This window comes from Cicer arietinum, chromosome 7, assembly GCF_000331145.2.
Source record: "Cicer arietinum cultivar CDC Frontier isolate Library 1 chromosome 7, Cicar.CDCFrontier_v2.0, whole genome shotgun sequence".
NCBI lineage: Eukaryota > Viridiplantae > Streptophyta > Magnoliopsida > Fabales > Fabaceae > Cicer > Cicer arietinum.
This window is the reverse complement of record NC_021166.2, coordinates 51,328,463-51,345,388: the sequence shown is the minus strand read 5'-3', so window position 1 is coordinate 51,345,388 and position 16,926 is coordinate 51,328,463. Positions and strand designations below refer to the sequence as shown.

The following is a 16,926-nucleotide window of genomic DNA, read 5'->3' as shown; positions in this document are numbered from 1 at the left end:
TTTATTTATATTTAAAAAATATATATATATATATATATATATATATATATATATATATATATATATATATATATATATATATATAATGCGACAATAATTTATTATGCTTTCTGTAAAAAAAAGAAGTCAACGCGACAATAACGTCTGTTTGTCTGCCTCTCAAAGCGTGACAAGCAAGTGATTGACTTTGCCTCTAATTAATCACATAAAAAGTCTGATCATGTGACTCTCAGTTATTATGTATCCTCTAAAAGAAGTCAACACTTTGAAGAAGTCAAAACTCTGATAAAAGTCAAAGCCTCGGATGAGACAAAGCATTTGTGCATCCTTTGATAACCACCTTGAATCTGCTACTTGTTTAAATTAAGACATGCTCTGACCATCGTATCCTCTATTTTCCAACTATTTTAAACAAGATATGCTAAATCAATTACAAAATTAGTTTTGGAAAGTTTCTATGGAAAATCAATCTCAAAGTATATGATACGAAACTTCATAAATTATGTTGATTTATTGCAATTAGGACAATGGTCAAAAACACTAATTGTTTTCTATAATAGGACATGCATCCTTCAAAGGAAAATAACATGAAACATATAAGCTATAAGTATATATGCCCTCTTGGTCATTATCATCCTATTTCACTTTAGGGCTGAGAAAAAAGTTATGAAATAACATATTTGTAAATACTCTCCGCAAGAGCTAATTCAGATAAAGGCCAAAACCTTTAGTTTTCAACCTAACCTAATCGTGTATGTTTTCCTCAACAACTTGATTGTACTAAACTAGAAGATTGAACACTATTATTGTGACTAACAGGTGTTCAAGTATAAATTTGATTCCATGGTGAACTAGTGGATTAAATCATTCAGATTGAAGGGGCTTGACGTAGCTACCGTGTTAGCTAGGATAAATTGATTGTGTTTCTCTATTATACTTTCTTTACCTTAGTATAACCATACAAAAAAGTTTTTAATCAGAAAACACAATTCAAACATCATATTTCTTGTATTTTTTGTTCTACAAAAATGTGATCGAAAAACTCATACTCGCGATAGAAAAGAGGGTGGTCCGAAAAAGGTGTCCATAACGTGAAACAAATCGGACCAACAGATAGTTTATATGAAAGAGATAACATATCTAGAGTTCAACTCTATAGATAAACTCAAAGATGACCGAAAAAGAGGAGGGAAGGTGGCGGTCTCAAAAGTGAACTTGTTGGACCGAAAAAGAGATGAGATTTGCATAAGAGGAAAAGAGGAAGGTGGTCACAAAGTGGTGGTGGCATATAGATTTTTGCAAATACGATTCTATTGATGGCATATAGATTTCTGCAAATATGCGTTGTTGCTCGAGGATGTAGTGTTTACACCATATGATGATGATCGAGCTAAGTATCCGTTTGTATCGATTTCTATGTTTTCTGGATATCTTCGATGTGGTGGAGTCTCAGTCCCATATTTTTCAGAGCGATGTCTTCGACATTTTGGTCGTATTCAGTGCATTCTGCGTGACGTTCCTCCGATGTTGAACAGTATAGATTAGGTCTGACAGACTACTATGAAATCAGCTGTAGCGGCCTTTCAGAGACTATATCATGTTGCGACTTTTCCTGAAGAGGTCGCTGCAGACTACTATGCATGGTATATTAGTGTTTCACATCCTCTTATTCTCCCTCCATCCACTGTTTCACTTTCGAGTCCACATACTATTGCTGCTACACATGCTAGTCCATCATCTTCTACACATGTTGCTGCTACACATGCTGGTCTATCGGAGCAAGGCCGTAGAGCAGCTGAGCTTGTACGTAGGGCCATAAATTTGGTAACTCCATTTAGTGAAATTCATACCATATTAAGTGAGTTAAGCCTCTTGTACGAAGATTAGTGATTGTGTTATGTATGCTTTTGTTATGTACGAAGATTAGCAATTGTGTTATGTATGCTTGTGTTATGTACGAAGATTAGCGATTGTGTTATGTAATCTTTTGTGTTATTTATGAAATTATATTTTGAGTTAATATGCATTTATTTTGAGTTAATCCCTAATGAAACATAAAAGATAAAACGTAATGAAATACAAGATATTAAATTATAATCTTCATTTAATGAAATACAAGATATATTATAATCCTTACTTAATGAAATACAAGATGATTTGTTAAATGATGAATCAACGTGTTCCCAATGCTTCATACGTGCTGCACAAGCTATTTCTCATGTCTTTGCACATTCACTACAATATTCTTTCCATTTTTGTGAGGTAGGTAGCAAAGGACAATCAGACTTCAATTTGATCTGAACAAGAAAATATTAAACATTAATTTAATAAACAACACTAATATCCTAAAAAAATAATTTCATAAATACCAATAAATTTTGCTTGTACCCAATGATTTTCATTGACGAATCCAATTGCTAGTAAACATTTTTTCGATGTTGCTTTGTTTAGCGGAAAGAATGTGATATTCAGATTACAAGACAAAGACACCAATATGACATTATATAGTGTTGCTATCACGTAACCCAAGTCTGGTATAGACATCCACTTATCTTTTCCTTGAGCACCCAATCCTGATATTTTCAATGAGTTTCACACTGATTCAACACTGCCATCGAACACATTGGCATAAAGGTCTTGATGTAGACGAATCTCTTTATCCAATTGTGTTCGAACTAAAAGCCAAGATTCTTCAGTCCAACCTAACAATGCTGCAATTGCGCGAAACCCACAATTTCCATCAGCCACAACATCTATTATCTCCCCAATATACAGATGTATAAGAGTAGGAAAATGTATGTAAAATGGTTGCATTGCAGAATATTTTGATGATTGAGATGGTTTCCTTGCAGAACGTTGAGATGGTTGCTTTGCAAATTCTTGAGAGGCATCAACATTCTTGAGAGGCATCAAATTCTTTTTTTTTACTAGCTCCCTTGGTTCTCACATTCTCTGGTGGTGCAAGTATTGATGTCGTATGTGAAAATACAACTTCACGCACCTTAGTCCTGAATATCATTTGACTTACAATATCGTGTTTCTTCATGTATGCTTTCATTGCTTCTAACTCTTCTGAAAAGTCATAATCTGATAAAGATTCTTCATCCCCCAATTCATTCTCAAGGCTTAACTTTCTCCAAAAAACATGAATGATACCTAAAGTGATAACATTACTAGATATCTGCAACTTTGCCAACTCACAAGCACATAGTAATCCATGAGTTGTTCTGATTGAGCAACCACATTTTGTTTTGTCAGTACCTACAATCTTCACTCTTTGCAACTGTTTGTCAATTTTTTTAAAACATTTCCTTGATACACAGTGATGTAGACTTTGAAAAAATGGTGAATTATACCAGTGCTCAACATCCTTGATGGTTTTCTAAAAAGAAGATTGAATGATACATATTTGGTTCTTCAACATCATATTCATAGCATCCCAACTTTTATACAAATCACCAAAACTAGTTTGCAGCATATTTTTCAATCTCCAATGAGCAAACTCAACTCTACAAATAAATTAAATAATACAAATTAAAATAAATCACATAAACTAGTAAATCATATTTTCTAAAACAAAACAAATCATAACACAAATTTAAAAATATCTGTTAGATGTTGTGTTCTCCAAATGCATCACTCTATTGATCCAAACATTGACAAATCTTTCTTTATAAGGTGTTAACCATGAATCTTTCACATAATCAACAAAAAGAATAATATCGGCACACACTAGCTCAAAATGTTGCAAGTAATGATAATACTCCTCCACACTAGTCGAATATATAATTTTTTTTCATAAATCCATTACTTCTTCTTGTCTATCCTTTTTCACATATTGTTTGCATCTTGCCCCAACATTTTTTTTAATATGAAAACGACATAGCAAATGTATTGAAGTAGGAAACACAACACTAATCGCATTAATCATGGCAAGATCTCTATCAGTCACAATAACTTTAGAAATTAAAGTATCCGGTTTGAACAACTTTTGTACCTTTTCAAATGCCCAAATGAAGTTATCTTGTTGCTCTTGCTCCAAATAAGCAAACCCAACCGAAAATGCCAAACTAGTAGATGTGACACCGAAAATTTCAAGTAGTGGTAACCGATATCTATTTGTTTTGTATGTGCTATCACATATCAAAATAAAATGAAACGTGTTTAACAACTTTATACAATCAGTATGCGTCCAAAATATATCTCTCAAAACATATGAATTATCCCGTCTTCTTATCCAATACACATAATTCTCTTGTTGTATTAACTTCAACAGATGCTGCATTTCTGTGTACGAACCTCTCAATGATGATCGATAATACTCATTGCTTTATATATATTGACTTGGAATTGTGAGATTAGTTTTATTTCTCTCTTTCAAAGCATTTAAAATGAATTTGTGTGTAAGCTTATACTTTGTCATGTCATTGACAAATTTTCTCTCTTCTTCATTTAAACCCCCCAAATAAGAATGACCGGTTACAGTATCAAGTAGATCATGATTGTGTGTTCCACAACGAACACTAATTTTCCATCATTCATTGACATTTAACGGTATACATCTGAGAATAAACACACAATTTTCCTTAAGAGAACAAGTTACTGTTGATTTTGATTTTGATTTATATCTTCCACCTCTTTCACATCCCAAAATCAATTTGTCTTTTTTTCCCCTCTTTCCGGTTGCTTTATCTGATCGAATGGTAATAATTAAAATTTCATTTTGCCTTCCAATGGTTTTGGCCCATTCAAATACAGTTTCTCGAGAAGGAAATACCTATAAAATATGTTTCAAATAAAGCATCAAATATATGCTTATAATAAAAAATTTATCGTTGATGGATTATCAGTAATAATAATATCTTATCGGTGATGAATTTTTTTGTAGAATCTATACTCTTTCTTGAAGCAGGAACCTCAACTCTACTCATACCTAATTTCAAAAATAGTAATAAATTTATATAATAATAAATTTAAAAAAAAATAAAAAATTTCGAATGTTTTGAAAACTTTCGAAACTGACTTACTTCGAACTTTTGTAATTTTCGAAGGATATGTGTTTCAGAACTTTCACATTCATCCAAACTTTCAAAAGTTCTGGAAATTTTCGTTTCGGAACTTTCAGATGTATCGAAACTTCCGAATGTTTGTGTTTCAGAAGTTTCAAATTGATAGAAACTTTTGAAACTTTCTGGAAATGTTAACTTCGAAACTTTCAGATTCATCTAAAGTTTCGAAATTTTTTTTTTTTTTTCTGTAAAATTACATTTCGAAGGTTTTCAATTTAACAAAAGTTCCGAATAAATTAAAAAAAAAACTCACTTTTAATAATTTTGAAACTTCCGAATATTAAGAAATTTTTGATAACTTTCGAAAGTGGGGGTGAGAAAAGGGAGTGGTAAATTTTTTTTTTATAATTTTATATAACATAAATAAGGGTACAATGGTCATTAATAAAAATTGGAGGGTGAGAGGTAAAATAATAGGAGTACACGGTACATTTATCTTGTAATTAATACATCTAGATAATTCTATATAATACGAAGGATATGAAAATTATATTTTACATCGTTTAACATTGTGTGTTAATAATAGAATTGTATATTATGTCGTTTAAAATATATCAATTTTTAGTTAAAAAATTCAAATAATGATCAAAATTGTGTCACTTTTAAAATATAATTATTAATTTAATAATAATATAGAAATCACAACTATAATTAAATTTTAAAAAAATAAAACATCTTCATATAAAATCGTTGAAATGATTTTTTCCCTTAATTTGAAACAGATTTCTATTAAAATAAAATAAAACCATATAAAGTATCGTTTCTTACTATGCCATCTAGCCTTTCACCCAAAACTCGAAATCCATCCTGAATTTGCCATCACTCAAGACCACCGACCTTCCGGCACCGTTTTCCGGCAACCCGGCACCTTCCTTCCTTCTTTCTCAATCGTTTAATTCTGGTTCGTTTCTATTTACTCTCTTATTTATTCTTATTTTATGTTGTTTCAATGGTTGTTTTGATTCTCATTTTGAACATTTTAGTTTTGATTTTTTTTTTTGGTGTGTTGTTTCATTGAATTATTTTATTTCTATGTTGATTTTTTTCAAACATCGTGCGTATTTTGTGAATGAGGAGAAGGGATTTTTTTCAAAAACTGTGACTTGATTTTTTTTCTCTTATTTGAGATTGATTTATGTGGTTTTTGCGCTGTAGCCTTGAAATCGTGACATGCAAATGATTTTTTTTAAGAATCTTGATTATAATGAATAAATTATTGATGTTTTTGCAAGAAAAAAAAATATAATGATCACAAGGTTTCATTTTTATAGTTCGCCCAGGGCATCAAATATCTTAGGACCGGCACTGGCTTCGTCAATATGTTGTTTTTATTTTTTTAATTTTGTATTATTTTTAGAGTTTCTGAAGCTATGGAAGCTTATAAGAGATGGGTTAGAGAGAACAAAGACTATGTGCACTCCTTGGAGTCTTTGGCCAATGTAAGCTTCTTGTTAATTATTAGTATTTTAATTTTAATATGATAATTTTGTTGTTGAAAATTTACCTGCCAAAGTTAATTTTTTAGGAAGGTCATGCTTTAGTGTTGTTGTTAGTTTTTTTTGTTTATAGAGAATTGTTTGTGGTTAATTTGTTACCAGAATGGGAAATGTCAGTAGCAATGATCGAAATTTGAATCTTGTTTTTAACACTCTTTCCACTAGGCTAATCTTTCATCGACTTTTGTGTTGGTAGTAGTTGTTATTGCTTATTTGTTGCAATATTTATAATTGCAATTAAGTAACCTTAAAATTAGAGGAAAATGGTGATTCTGAAATGAATTTTTGTTGTTCGATATAGTTTTGGATATTTCTGCCTATTGAATTTATAATTGGATGGTAAAACATCCTAATAGTATGGGAGGTTTCATATTAAATTCATTGAAATTGGATATGTATGGTATAATGAAACAAGAAGTGGAGCATAATCCTTTATAATAATAAACTAACTATATTATTAATTAAAGTGACACTAATGATCATTTTTACAACCTTCTCCGAAGAGATTTGAACTATATCTCTTGAGGTTTTGAAGGTTAAATTCTTACCAGTGAGCTGACACCTCATGGACAACAAACTAACTAGCTTATAACAAACAGAAAGTAGAAGATATTTATGATTCTGAAATGATTTTTGTTTTGGCTGTTGTGTGCATTATGTGCTATTGTGTGATACTTCTGTAAGAGAGAGCACATAAGAATGATGCACTGTGGGTTGTCCTAATCCTAATCAAATCAGAAGAGTTGGTTTCGTATTGAATTCATTGATATTGATGAAGTGATGCATTGCTTATTTTATATGAGAACTCCACCCTAACAAACTTCCCAGCTTATAACAAATTATAATGAACATAACTAACATAGTAACAATTTCATAATGAACATAACTACAACTGTCTATCTATCCTACGTCTATTGAGTGATAATAATCATGATTTTGCCAGTTCCTTCATAAAATGTAAAATCTGGCGCTTCGTAATTATTGTTAATGAAAACACATAGACTAAAATGGATTTCAAAAACAAATCAAACACTCAGTTTCCTGTGGTTGTTATTGTCTGTTTTTTTATACAAGTCTATTATGGAGCACATTGTTGAAAGTTGAAACATTGTTTTAAATAGACATTTGTACATTATTTGTCATCTTATTGGTGGATTGAAATGGTGGACAGGGATTGACATGGCTTCTTCCGGAACGGTTCTCTGAATCAGAAATTGGACCAGAAGCAGGTTTTGTGAATTTTTGGTAACTTTTGGCTACTTCTTTTCGAGTTAAAAAGTAGTATAAGACCATGTTGGCACAAAATAGAAGCTTCTATCAACAACTATTTGTTTATTCATGTTAATCTTGTAAGTGCCAACTAGAAAAAGAATGATTTGGCTGAGCCTTTTGCCTTTCTAGATCCAGTGTTGTTGATTGCAAAAAATAGCAGTTTGTTTAAATTATGCCACACTGCAGAGCCATAGTGCATCTACTGCCATTACTTGACAACACTTTGCACTAAATAGTAAATCGTGGAATAATAGCAATATGTTCAAATTCCGCAATGTTATAGCGTTATAGCGCTGCTATAGCTGCTATTTGACAAAATTGCCTAAGTTTCTATTGCAAATATCCGAGCCATATTAGGTTACCTACATTTCTTTTTTAATTGAAACTAGTTCCAATTGTCTTATACTCTTTATCAATATTTTTAATTATTTTTCTCCTACTATAGAAATTCGTACCTTACTGAAAATTTCCATGATTTCATGTAGTGACAACCATTCTCGGAATCATCACAGCTATCAATGAACATATAATTGATACTACTCCTAACCAAAATATTACAGGCTCTGTGGAGCCTCATTCATTTCCTTATCCATTATGCTTATCCGCATTAAAGGATCTGGAAACGTTAGTTGAAGTTGTCGCACAACACTACTATGGCGACGATAAGAAATGGAATTTCCTTGCCATTACCGAAGCAACCAAGTAAGCAGCACAATATAATTCACTATGATGTCATTATATATATGTAGTCATCGATCGGTTTTTCTTATTATCTTGAGTGACTCTAACTCAGGGTACTGGTTCGGTTATCTTTGTTTCGAAAGAGTGGATATAAAATGCTGTTACATGGAGGGGAGACATCTAACGATGTAATGGATTCAGATGGTTCTACTTCACAACATCAAATGGCTGTAAACCCCAAAGGGCTTCACCCGTGGAATCTTGAAGGAAGAGCGCTGTCTGCTTTAAGTCAATTTGGAGAAAAAGCCAGGACACTGTCAGATCCAATGTGGTTACGTCGGGTTCAACACCAACAAGCAATCATGGAGCCCGCTGGTAAACTATTTTAAAGATACTTTTACCGCTAGTTTGATTATGGGCCTGTTTGGATTGACTTGTTTGAATTTATCTAGTGATTAAGCACTTGAGAGACTGTTTGAGAGAGCTTATAGAAATAGCTTATGACATGTCCATAATCTGTTTTCAGCTTATTTCGGTAAGCTCTTCAAGATAACTTATGACAATAACTTTGAGCTTATATGGAAACATTTGAATTTTATTTTATCTTTTGTTATAGAAATAGCTTATTCATAAGTGCTTACATGATAAACATTCATGCTATAAGTGCTTAACTACGATGTTCTCCACTAATACTCTTACTCAATGCATTATTACAGCTTCAAGGGTAGTCAAACCTACACTTTCCACCATTGTGGAGAAAAAGGGTCTTCGTGGAGCTTTGTTTTTGATTGGAGAAGTTCTATTTATTACTAGACCACTTGTTTATGTTTTATTTATCCGAAAATACGGTGTTCGATCATGGACCCCTTGGTTCCTTTCACTGGCTTTTGATTGCGTATCAAACAGTGTTCTCTCACTTGTTACAACAACAGTGGCCGGTAAAAATGAAAAAATGATTCATCTTTCTGCCCCCGAAAATGATGAGGTTTGTGTTTCTTGAAACTCAGAAGCATACTTCATAAGATGTTCTCAGTTTACTCGCCTTCTTGATTGAATATGCTATATTGAGAGTTAATGCCAAAATAGTTTTGTTTCAGGTTAAACGGCGGAAGCTGTTATTTGTTCTTTACCTAATGAGAGATCCATTTTTCAGCAAATATACTAGGTAACATTGATTGATTAATTTCACATTCTTCCCTTAGTTTTTTTAAACTTCCTTTCACTTTCTTTTAGACTTCACTTTTTGCAATATGCTACTTCTAAGTAGGAAAACAAATGATACTAAAAATTCGCCGCATAATTTTTTAGGCGAAAACTCGAAAGCACCGAGAAAGTCTTGGAACCTATACCTGTCATAGGATTTCTTACAGGTGAACTTGATATTTATCTAATTCCTTTTGTTACCTTATTAGTTTCTTGTCATCATTTTATCTTGGTAGAGATTACTTTTAAAATTTTATGTTTTTTTTAATATATTATATATTTGATCCATGTCATAAAGATTCGACTAAGTTTTTCATAATATTAAGTTGCAGCCAAAATTGTCGAGCTTACTATCGGAGCTCAAACGCGGTACACTTACATGTCAGGTTCATGATACAAAATCCAAAAGAAAGACCTCATCGCCCTCCAAAATTGGAGGAAGATATTATCACTATGCTGCCACACTAACTTCTGTTCCTGATTTTTTAATGATGAAAAGATATCAAATTTGAAAAACAAGAAACAAGCAAGCAAGTGTGGTACAAATTGTTTGCAAGGATAGCTCCACTATCAACAATTGGATATAAATTGGGAGATTTTGTTACACTTTAGGTTCTTAGCATCAATTGGAAAGTCAGTGTTTACTATATTAAAAAAATTGTATTTTTTTAGACACATATTTACATGAACTAAACACATTTTAAAAAGAAAAACATTAAGCTTATGTCATTCATTGCATCTTTGTGTGCAAAAAAACGTATGATGCAATATGCTATCTATTCACCAAAAGAAGGTGAATAAATAATAGTTATCTAAAGGATAGCTGTGTCTTTATGTTTGCAAGTGATGCTGCAAAGATTACATACATTTCTGCCAAGAATATATGCTATATTACCCTACAGCAAAAAAAAAGAAAGAAAAAAAAAGCTATATTCACCATCTTTACATATTACTGTTGCGTGGTGCACAAATATTTTAATTTAGTCATTAGTTAATCGGTGCACTTAATATGGACTTTAAAACAAAAACATTTTTGGGAAAATAGTGGATGTTAATAAAAAAAAAAAAAGAAATTCATTCAAAAGTTAATTTCTTGAGTTTATTCTAACATTAATTCAATTTGTACAATATATTGAAGTATAAGGTTGGTTCACTTGATAAAAATTGACTCATATTTTACAAGGATGTGAAATTGTGAATTATGTCCCACTGTCTGTGTTAATGTAAGGAACCGATAGTAGATAAATTGTAAGTGTCACCTAAATATAATTTAAAAAATCAAGAATTTCTTTTTCAAAAACTTTTTTTTTTTTTTTGCATATTCTGAAGGAATCTCAAATTAATTTAGTATTTATTTTCCCCCTATTCTTTGAATATCTTCAACCAATATTAAATAGGATGAAATATTTGAAAATAATACTTAAAAATTAACTTTCAGTTGGAATATTTCAAAGTATATAATTTTAAGCATTTTACAGAAAAAAAGATTGTGTTTATTGTAAAGGTAATTGCTTAAAAAGTACTTTGTAAAAGTAAATATATTAATTTTCTTTCGCTTTTATAATTAATTTAAACATTTTACAAAATAAAACATTATCATTAGACCTTCCGCTTTGTTTCATGGGCACAAAGTCCACGTCACCCTCTGTTTTTTCCTTTATTATTATATATAACTAGTATAAGCACCCGTGGCAGGGAATAACAATCTTTCTAAAATAATATTAGAAATAACATCTATTGAAATAGTAAGAACTAATTTGAGATTGTGAAATTGTTAGTGGTTGACAAATGTATAATAATTGATTGATATCAACTACCAGAGATTGAGATAAACAATTAGTAATAGTAGTAGATAATGAAAATTACAACAGTTAAAAATATCTTTTGTAGCTATAAATAAAAAATATAAATAAATTTAGTACATAATAAAGTACATACTATCAACATATAGTGTATAGGAAAATATATTTTAATTACGTATGAAAAATATCAATATTACATAAGAACATAGAATAATTGATATTTAGTATGAACACACACTTGAGATGAACCCAAAAATATTCAACCAATAGAAGAACATACCAATATTTTTATTAAGTGCTTTAAAATAAAATATACTGATATTAAAATAATAACCTTCTATACTATCAACGTTGTGTGTAGCTTTAGATTATTCAAAACTTATATTTGAATTTTACTCATTCAAGTTCTAGTTTGTTTAAAAATTATTGAAGTTATTATCACTAGTAAAAAAAAAAGGGTAAGGAAATTTCTATTTCTATGGCACCAACTAAATATGTTTTTGCTAAGATTGTTACTATGACACTAATTTATGCATATCATGAGATATATTTTGATTCCGTAATAAATAAATAAAATAAAATTCACATATTAAAAACCTATTGTGCAAAATACAATATATAAATCCAATTCAAAATACTACCTACAATTCCAAATAAGTCTCCATTCCAATACAAATGGTAACAATACCCATACTTTGCAAAATGAAATACTTTCTGCAACAAATGGTTATACCTCAAACCAAAAACAAAAAAAAGATAGAAAATATATTAGGTCCTTTACTTACGGTTATTGTTAAATAAGAAAGAAAAAAAAAAAACTGATATTGGACATATTCAAATATGAATTAATAATGACACATCAATGGAAATTGTTATGGGAATCGTTACATATACTACTTCTTTTTTACCGGAGTTAACATTGTATTATTGTACATAGCATTAATTAATTTACTTCGGTAATGAAAACATTAATTTGAAACTGAATTTAAACAATGACTAATTCATTGTGATGCCTTTGGTTCAATAGGGTGTGAGGAGTTTTAGAATGTTCAAAATTCAAATTCTCATAATTTATTGACTCATTTACTTCAATTTTTTAAAATTAAATGGTTGCTTTTCATTTTTTATTTGAAATTGCAAAGAACCATGGAGAGCTTGCCATGTAGGGGATAGGTGTGAAGTAAGTCTTAAGAAATTTTGTAGGCACCCGTGCACATAAATTTTTTACTTGAAAAACATTTTTGAAAAATTCTAATATAGTATGATAATTAAAAATAAAATATATAAATATGTATGATAGAGTAAAAATTTTATTCAAATGCGTCCAATCGAATTACTCATACTACTTTTTAAAGTAGTTGTTAAAATATCTATTTAATATATTTTAATTAAAAATGTGAAAAAAAATTTAGAACCTCCATGCATAGAAATTAATCTACTATTACTATTAATGGAACATATTCTTTCTTAAATATAAAGTACAAAACGCATAACATTTAAAAAACGAATTCGACGAACAATTTAAAAAACTCAAGAGAGGTCGACCGTACAAATATTTTCTACTTCTATAACAACATGCATATGCTAACAAACCAACATTTAGTTTACATGTCTATTCGTTACAATTTATTTCTAAACACAAATCATAATTTTGAAATATCAAAATGTTTTGTTTTAATTCTATGCAATCTCTAATCTAAAATAACCATTTTATCTACCATTGCGGAAGCGGACCTCGCAACCTAAAAAGATGAATTTTAAGACTATCAGGTTGTACAACTTGTATTTCAAAAACTCAAGAAGAAAAAATATGTGTCATCTAGTTAATCAGTTTAATTTTTTTTTTCTTATTTTGGTTATAAAATGGAGTTTTAAAACCACCAAGTGGTACAACTTGTGTCTTAATAATTCAAATATTAAAAAGATATCACATATAATTAATCAAAATTAAAAGTTAATTTTAGATTAATTTATCTATAAAAATAAATTTTATAACTATTTAAAAGTTAATATTTGTTAAAAAACTTAATAAATAAATAAAAGTTGGATGTGTGTTAAAAATGAATATTAAAATCATGGAGCAAAAGAAAAACAAATGGGTTTAGAACCCAAAATCTAACTTTAATATATAATTAAAAAGAAAAAAAAAAGAAAATATAAAACAAAACAAAGTAATCCTAAAAGTAGAAATAGAAAAGAATAGAGGGGGTGGAGACTAAAAACAAATTTTCAATAGAGAGAAAAGTTAGTTTGATTGTTAATAGTGAGAGAGAACAAACAACAAAAGAAAAAAAAATCCATAAAAAGAGAAGTTGCCCGCAGTGGTGATTCGTCGGGGGTCGAAGTTGACGGAGGTGGCTGTGTGGATACTTTGACGGTAGGGCTTGTGGTGGTGGCTCATAGGAGGTCGATTTGATGATGGTTTCAAAGAGGATTTGCAAAGGACGATGAAGGTGGTGATGTGTGACTCATGCTCTCTCTAACTCTTTATATTTTTTTAGGTTTTTGTAATTTGATTTTTATAGGTTGTGTTATTAATTAAAAAGAGTTTGGATTTGTTTTTGGTTATCAATGGATTTGACGAAGAAGATGGTGGTTTTCTTTGTCTCTTTACATTTTCTTCTTTGTTTTTTGTATCTAGAAAAATTCCTCATTTTGTATGTTTTTCTTTTTTCTAAAAAAAATAATACTCTATTGTTTGATTTTTTGCTCTCAATTTATATACTAAAATGATGAATCTTTTTATCCATCAGATAAAAATAAGCTTTGATTTTTTAATTATTATGCAGAAGTTATAGAGTGATAAGTGAAAATGCGACTTCTACTTTTTGGTGGAGTGCAAAGTTGGTGAAGATGAGACTTCTACTTTTTAATAGTGTGAAAAGTTCATGAAGATTGGAAAAGAGGAAAACATGAAAACTGAAAATGTGGAGGAGGGAGACCAATACAGCCATTCTATTTCTACGAAAAACATTATTTTTATTTATTTGTTAGTTATTGTTACTTTTTATCTTTTATTTAATTGTATTTTATGATGTAAATTCAACACTTTGTTAAAACATCAATGAAAATGTGAATTCAATTATTGGACTAGATTTATGAGTCTTACTTTGATTTTTTTTGAAAATTTTTTAATACAATAAAAAGAGATGACAAATATATAAAACTAAACACATTATTATGACTTACTATTTTTTTTTAAATTTTTTAATTGGTTAAACAAAATAGGGTACGACAACATGTATTCAAAACCGCCGTAGACCATCTATTATTGATATAAAAACACCAATAATTTTTGTCGCAGATAGTTGAGATTAAAAATCGTTCATTTTACATTATTCTTAAACAATAATCATATATGAAAGAAATTAATTTGTTATTTTAAAATTAAAGTTTTGATTTGATAATTTGTCATGGACTTATGAAATGTTTGATTGTACCGGTCTTATTTTAACATTTGAAACTTATTTTTCTTTAAAAAAGTTAATCAAAACAAAAATTTATATGGTACATTTGAATTTTGAAATTAATGAATGTCGCATTTAAAATTGAATACAAAATTTAAGTTGAATAGCACATATTAATGAAAATTAAAATGGAATTAAAACGAAGTTGAATACATACAAAGTTTATTTCGTATTTAATTTTTTTGATCAAGAGTTTCTTTTGTAATTAATAGAATCACTATAGAATTTATCCCATAAAAATAAATAGTACTGTACATTTGAATAGTACATATTAATGAAAATTAAAATGTAAATAGTACATTACAATGTAATTATATTTAATTTTGGAATAGCGTTAAGTGGAATGCTTTTATGTTAGATACCATAAAAAAGATAGAAGAAAATCACCCTAAAAGAAATCGAAACATATGAAACTCTAAAATATATTCAAAATATGATTGCAAAAGGAAGAAGAATATCAATTGGTTAAACTATTTAAATTTCTACAACAATTAAAATTAAATAACACCAAAATTGAGTTTTAATTCAATTTACAAATTCCCATAAGAGAAAAAAAAATTAAGTCGGATGTATAAATAACAAATCAAAGCAAAATTCAAATAATATAATCTCATTGAATGAATTAAAAATAGTATCAAATGAACAGTGAAACCGCTCAAAGATAACTTGTTATCTCGTGTTATCCTTCACAAACATATATTTCTCAATTAAAAATAATTGGTTTAAATATTATATTTGTCTCTATAAATTTATGCATTTATCATTATTTTTATTTTTGCAAGTTTTTATATTTTATTTTTTAATTTAAATTCTGCAGTTTAATATAGTTTTAAAATAATATGTCTACTATTATAAAAAGTCTATTTGACAAATGAAGTAGTGATGTGACACAAGAATAAATTAAATAATTAAAAAAGTAAAAATAAGTAATTAAATTGATTAAAAAAGAAATAGAAAAAAGAAATGAAGAAAATTCAAGGTATTATCTTTTATCTCTTATACAAAATCAGAAATAAGTTTGGGATTAAGGTTGTCTCCTCATTTCTTTGACATTGAATCTTCATTATCCGATCACCATCATGGCAGCATCATCTTCGAATTATCATCATCGAACCACCATCTTCAAATCATCATAGGTGCATCACCATCAACTTTGTATCTTCATGTTTCTTCTTGTTCAATCATGACGTTGTATTCGTGTATAACAAACTCATTTTCAATTGTTTGAGTTTGGACGTAAGAAAGCAAAATGTATATTCATCTCTAGCACATATGAAAACCCTAAACAACGACTTTGGAGACGTTCTCATTGAAATGTGAGTAATTTTTCTTAAATATGTTATTTTTATGCTTCTTTGAAGTTATAGTTTATATTTATTATATTGAATTTTTAATTTTTTGTTTATATATAAATCCCTTATAGTTGTTAATTTTTTGTTAGTAATGTGGTAATCTGACGATGGTGATTTGATAATGGTGATCGGATGATAGAGAAAGAAGGAGAGAATCCTAACCTCAAACTTATTTCTGATTTTAAATTAAAAGACTAAAATATAACACCTTTAAATTTATTTGATTTATTTTTTAATCAATTTTATTTTTTTAATTATTTAACTTATTTTTCTGTTCCGTCACTCTTTTACTACATAAATTATATATATAAAAGAGAAACCGGTGAGAACACTTGTAATATGAGAATGAGAGCAATGAATCACAATTATTATATAAATATCTACGGTTCAGATTAATTTTTCAATTAAAAATGTCACTTGTACCCTATAATACCTAGAAACTATAACTTGTTTCTCATCCCTTCATAGTTTACATGCATTCATATGAAAGCTGTTAGTCCACAGTTAATTTCTAGCTATAAATCAATCCACCATAATTAATATGTTATAATGTTAAATTAGAGGAAAAAGGTGACGGGGTGATG

The 16,926-nt window shown here is 29.2% G+C and overlaps 1 protein-coding gene across 2 annotated transcripts; it reads left to right on the top strand.

The window, feature by feature from the left end:
- Positions 1-5,807: 5,807 nt before the first annotated feature.
- LOC101488373 (peroxisome biogenesis protein 16) lies at positions 5,808-10,459 on the top strand. 2 transcript variants are annotated; one of them, XR_012163865.1, is made up of 9 exons: positions 5,808-5,970; positions 6,427-6,508; positions 7,737-7,794; positions 8,323-8,539; positions 8,631-8,893; positions 9,235-9,503; positions 9,605-9,683; positions 9,827-9,888; positions 10,054-10,459. XR_012163865.1 is itself a non-coding variant. In XM_004510833.4 (9 exons), exons 2-9 carry the CDS (start codon positions 6,440-6,442, stop codon positions 10,113-10,115), a joined length of 1,068 nt encoding a protein of 355 aa, XP_004510890.1. In that variant the 5' UTR covers positions 5,810-5,970; positions 6,427-6,439; the 3' UTR covers positions 10,116-10,459. The 2 variants fall into 2 exon arrangements, 1 of the variants encoding a protein (XP_004510890.1); XM_004510833.4 differs by having other exon boundaries at positions 5,810-5,970; positions 9,616-9,683.
- Positions 10,460-16,926: the final 6,467 nt, after the last annotated feature.

Coding starts and splice junctions, on each gene's coding strand:
- LOC101488373 (XM_004510833.4), top strand. CDS start 6,440: ATGGAAGCTTATAAGAGATGGGTTAGAGAGAACAAAGACTATGTGCAC. Junction 9,504..9,615: donor CTGCCCCCGAAAATGATGAG/GTTTGTGTTTCT, acceptor GTTTTGTTTCAG/GTTAAACGGCGGAAGCTGTT. Junction 9,889..10,053: donor TGTCATAGGATTTCTTACAG/GTGAACTTGATA, acceptor ATTAAGTTGCAG/CCAAAATTGTCGAGCTTACT.